The sequence below is a fragment of the Temnothorax curvispinosus genome, unplaced genomic scaffold, assembly GCF_003070985.1.
Source record: "Temnothorax curvispinosus isolate PA1 unplaced genomic scaffold, ASM307098v1 QBEX01014279.1, whole genome shotgun sequence".
NCBI lineage: Eukaryota > Metazoa > Arthropoda > Insecta > Hymenoptera > Formicidae > Temnothorax > Temnothorax curvispinosus.
In genome coordinates this window covers 591,005-595,957 of record NW_020224059.1, presented here as the reverse complement: position 1 = coordinate 595,957, position 4,953 = coordinate 591,005, and the positions used below count along the sequence as shown (strand labels likewise).

At 28.3% G+C, this 4,953-nt stretch overlaps 2 protein-coding genes across 2 annotated transcripts in view; one reads left to right on the top strand and one right to left on the bottom strand.

Moving 5' to 3' along the window:
* LOC112464515 (trafficking protein particle complex subunit 10) overlaps nt 1-2,163 on the top strand; it is a 7,659-nt gene extending 5,496 nt beyond the window's left edge. The window contains exons 11-12 of the mRNA XM_025031537.1: nt 238-556; nt 726-2,163. Coding sequence (XP_024887305.1) covers nt 238-556; nt 726-856 — 450 coding nt within the window. The 3' untranslated portion in view covers nt 857-2,163. The remainder of the gene's footprint in view (nt 1-237; nt 557-725) is intronic.
* Nucleotides 2,164-3,585: 1,422 nt separating this feature from the next.
* Nucleotides 3,586-4,915, bottom strand: LOC112464526 (H/ACA ribonucleoprotein complex subunit 3). The gene is made up of 4 exons (XM_025031558.1): nt 4,726-4,915; nt 4,171-4,213; nt 3,846-3,958; nt 3,586-3,746 (listed from the first exon to the last, which is right to left on the bottom strand). The coding sequence occupies exons 1-3, from the start codon at nt 4,777-4,779 to the stop codon at nt 3,861-3,863; spliced, it is 195 nt and encodes a 64-aa protein (XP_024887326.1). The 5' UTR covers nt 4,780-4,915; the 3' UTR covers nt 3,586-3,746; nt 3,846-3,860.
* Nucleotides 4,916-4,953: the final 38 nt, after the last annotated feature.

Sequence of the window (4,953 nt, the reverse complement as noted above, 5' to 3'; positions counted from 1 at the left end):
ATTATTAATTTATATATATATATATATATATATATATATATATATATATATATATATAATTATATGTTATATATCTATCTAAATATTTTATTTACTTTAAATGAGAAGTTGCGGATCAATGATGAACCTGTAATAATGTAGGATCACTTTGTACACTTGTAAAAATTGCATTACACTGTGCATTATGTATATATTGACAGTATAAAACGTTAATTTGTTTATAACGATGCTTTCCAGACTTTATTCACAGTATCCTCGAAAGTTGAAACAAGTGGTGGTGGAGGAGAGTTTTGTCGTGCTGGTAGTATGTGCCACTTGTGTCTTACAGTGATGCGTATGCCTAGTCTTAGTCCAAATCCTCCTCCACAGTTAATGTATGAGGTTCTGGCGGACCAAACCATGTGGGCGGTGTGTGGTCGGACAGCAGGCATTGTATCGTTAGAAATAGTAGAGAAACAAAGCGTCACATTAGATGTGATGCCTCTGACAAGTGGTTATTTGCCTCTCCCTGTTGTTAGATTATCTCGATACATACCCGCGACAGAATCGAAAAATGGTAAGTTTAAGTACTTTGTCTACATATGTGTACGTTTTATTTGATTTATGAACAAATTCATCAAATTTTTATTGTAGATATTTGCTATAATTTTTGAAAGAAAAAGATATTACGTTTGCCTCTGAGTTGTATAAATTTCTGTAACTGTTTTATTTGTTTCCATTTTAAGATATCGTCCGTAATAAAAATGATTTAGGATCTGGTCCTCGATTAGAGCCATTTAGTCCGGGACAAGTGTATAATGCCAGTAAAGCACAACAGGTGCATGTTCTGCCAGCAGCTCCATCAGAATCGAATTAAAGATGTATAAATTGTTGTTGAAGACATGTACATGTTCTTTGATTTCGTGTAACAGGTCATGAACATCTTTAATTAGGGAGAACTTTAGGAAATAATCGTAAGTTGTTTTTTTGTATCAAAATGAACAATTATGTAAATATTGCATTTTAAATTCATATAACAGATAAGGATTTATGTTATATCATATAAATTAATATTTTGAAATAAGCAAATCGGCATTGGATATAATAGTTTAATATTTATTTTTATTTCTATAAGATTTACAATTTACTTCAATTCTCTATTACCAAAGCCATTCATCTTTCGAAAAATTTGAATTTTTTGATTAATAATTATGTTAATGATGCCATAAAAAATCTTTATTTAAAAATTACGAATTCTAAAGCTTCTAGCTTCTACTAAATATATATTTTGTATTGAAACATTGTATTTAATGTACATAATTATTACGTTTTATAGTTCAATTCAAACTACATTTCATCAGAAAGTAATCGTGTTATTGCAATAATATGAAATAGCTACGTTATATTGAAAATAATACTAAAAATATTCTATTTCTCCACGATTCTTAATAATTCAGTTATGATAAATGTAAAGGAAGTATGCTACCTGTGTCCTAAATTATATACTTATATACTTTTGTCATTTTACATTATGCATACGATAATGTTTTCTTTCATTTTTTTCTTTCCTTTTCTCTTCCACCACATTCATTTACAATTTATTACTCTATATGAATCCTGTTTGCTCTGTTGTCTCTTTTTTCGTTAAAAAAAATATTTTATGCCACCTTAATATCTTAAGAAGGATGGTAATATAAGAATTTTTTAAATATAAAATATATGTAAAATTTGTACAAATATTTGTTAGCGATATATACTCATAAGCTTGTGAATAAATGTTACATATTTTTACTGATTGTTAAATTGTAACATAAAATAATCCTTATGGAAATTTTGATACGTAAACTAGAAATTTACTTAATGCTATGTAAAAGTATATATTGCGTTCGTTTATTAATATTTATATTTCAACAGAAAAATATATATATCTACTGAGGAAGAACAATACATCACATTTGTTAGCGTTTATTCGTCAGAATTGGATATTATCAGATAAATTTTTCTTGTGTTGCCATGTTTTTTTAGAATATATTATGATTTTCTATTTGTAAATGTAAGACAACCATAAAATACTCTTGATTCATATCGGTATATTTATTAAGTTGCAAATATCTTTAAACTGGTTTATGCAAAATTATGTTTATTATTCCAATGTTTTTGTAGAAAGTATTTCTACAAAGTAACGTAATACATTTATATTATCTATTTATTATCTTTGTTGATCCTATGTTTAAGATATGTATATTCAAATGGTTTTTTATATAATAATTTTGATAGTAATATGTTATACCAAATATATTTATATGTATAAAAGTTGGAGATGCATAGTTAATAAAATATATTAATCAAATATTTTATTGTATGTGTCATATATTGTAGTAAATATAATAATATGTTCTTATTATATTTGTGTAAACCTAGTCTAATAATATGTTCTTAAAATATTGCAAAAAATTCCAGTAGAAGTTAACTAAAATATATATTTCATTACTTATTCTTTTATGTTTCTAACGTTTACTGAAAGATTCAGTTATTTAAGTCAGTCTAATGTTTCTCGAGTTGTAATTTAGACTTATATATTTTTTCCTGTATAAAGAAAAGACTATTTGTAATATTCAAACAATTATTAAAATGTCCATAATACTCTGAAATAACTTTTAATACTCAAAATTATGTTGTAATACACATACTGTAAAAATAAACATAAGCCAAATGTTACATATACTGCATTTATACAAATATATAATAAAGTATATTAGGTCGATATTCATAGTCCGATCTTATATTCAAGATCGTCTTAAGTACGATCTTGAGATGCTGTACTTAAGACTGCCCATGACACCAAAATGATCTTGAATATAAGATCGAACTTCTCTACAAATACCGTTCTTTTCTTTTCAATTAGTAATAAGTTAAATTTGTATTCATTTTACATGAATATGTAAAACACGACATTGACATTTTACCATCACATGTGTGACATGTAGTGTTCAAAATTCATAAAAATGAAAAAAAATCAATTTTTTCCCCGCATAAAATTTGTTCTCACGCAGCATGTACAACCATGTTCAAATTACGTTTTATTTTAAAATAACGACATATTTATAAAAAATTATAAATATATTCTATCAACTATGCATACCATCTTAAAATTTACGTAATTATTTTTTATTCTAAATAACATTGGTAATTAAATGCTTGCATTTGATATGTAATTTTAATTGTGATAAAAGCTACTGTATATACTAGATTATTTTTTAATATCAATAGATGAAATAAATCATATATCAACATGTTAATAATTAAGAATAGAATTATAAGACAATTGTCATAAATGGAACTCGCAATATCGGCTTTATATTTCAAATTTCTGTCATACATAATAGTGTATGTTTCCATATGTATTAATTTAGTAGATATTAGCAAATACGCTGTTCATAATAAACTAAGATTGCAAGTAGGTAATCTTGTTACGACGATTTTTCAAATAAAACCATTATATTGCAAGTCAGAAAATACTGTATACTATAGTTTTTATTTTTTATAATGTGCGAAGATAATAAACTGTAAATGAAATTTGTACAGTAAATATATGTATCGACAATGTAAGTTAATGCGTAAATATTTTATTTACTCTTAATAGAATAGACAATACATAAAATAAATGATAACTAAGTTACATTGATAGATGTTCAGTGGAAATAATTTCTTGTTAAAACTATTATACGAGATCATACTGGATGCCACACTGAATGAACCGCCTTTTTCTGCGACAAGATATAAATTATCATATTTGTATCACGTTATAATATCATATACTTCTTCTTTTATCTATTTATATTTTAAATTTTCAAATATTTACTTACTGATTTTATATATAACTAATAGCTCGGTTGTGGTTGTTGGGTCAATAATAGACCGTGTCTCCTTTTCATTGTTATTCTTTGTCTAGAGTATTTATCTTCAACGGAAAAACGAGCTGTAAAGATGTTCAATATCAGTCTTTTTTAATGTCCTAAGGTATCTATGATTGCGTTCGCTTTGGACGCTCACGCTCACGTTTTCGTGCTGAAAGCATCACTCCATCTTTTTTCAACATGTAATGAGCAATAAAGATAGACTGACGCTTTCAGCACGAAAGCGCCCAATGCGAACGCGGTTTATGTAATAACTGTAATAAGAATAATTTACCTGGATGTGCAGATAGAGTTGGCTTTCCGTTGGGGTCCATTTTCTGTAAAAATTCAGTAATTGTTACAAAAAAGGGGAAGATATAAAAAAGTTAATTAAAGAGATTGTAAAAAAAATGGAAAATAGCAAAAAGAGAATCATATTGCGATCTATGATAATACACAGAATCTATATTTAAGAAAGATTAGATAGATAAATAAATATATATTTCATTATGTCATATTCTATTATATATTGCGATGTAATGTATCATGAGAAATCATCGGGATGACACGTGGCACGTAACCGAAGCCACCGAAAGTGGATTCGATTCCGACCTTCGTCGAGGATTCCCCGTTTGAAAGGAGGAGAGTTTTGAAGCAAAGGAATACAGAGTTTAATACACACTTCCGACCTCGTGTTTCTTAACTCGCATCTGGATAATGTTACATCATCCAACGTTTGTGTTTGTACTGCTATTATTATTCGTTTTCGACGCTGGCCGTAGGCGATCCCTGCTATGAGGGATCGGGTGCCATTATAATTTAGAAGAAAGAAATAAAGATGAGAAGTTACCTCTAAAGTGTACACCCGATCTCCCTTGTCGTCCAAATAATACATGAGATACATCTTGATGTATCTTAGGTATCTTCTCGACTGTAAACTGTAAGTTCTTTGCAACTTAACCTTCGTACTCGTACAGCCGGGCCAGTGTTGGGGTTAGGTTAGGAGTACTTGGGAGAAGAAGAGACCATGGTGGGACGAGAGTCACGAGAGACAAAACTCGCGCACGCGCCGTCTTGC

What these genes read in the sequence shown, in the direction of transcription:
- LOC112464526 (XM_025031558.1), bottom strand. Translation starts at nt 4,779, where the DNA reads ATGTATCTCATGTATTATTTGGACGACAAGGGAGATCGGGTGTACACT. An exon ending in ATCGGGTGTACACTTTAGAG is followed by an intron (nt 4,214 to 4,725) that starts GTAACTTCTCAT and finishes GAATTTTTACAG; the next exon opens with AAAATGGACCCCAACGGAAA. An exon ending in AACTCTATCTGCACATCCAG is followed by an intron (nt 3,959 to 4,170) that starts GTAAATTATTCT and finishes ACATCTTTACAG; the next exon opens with CTCGTTTTTCCGTTGAAGAT.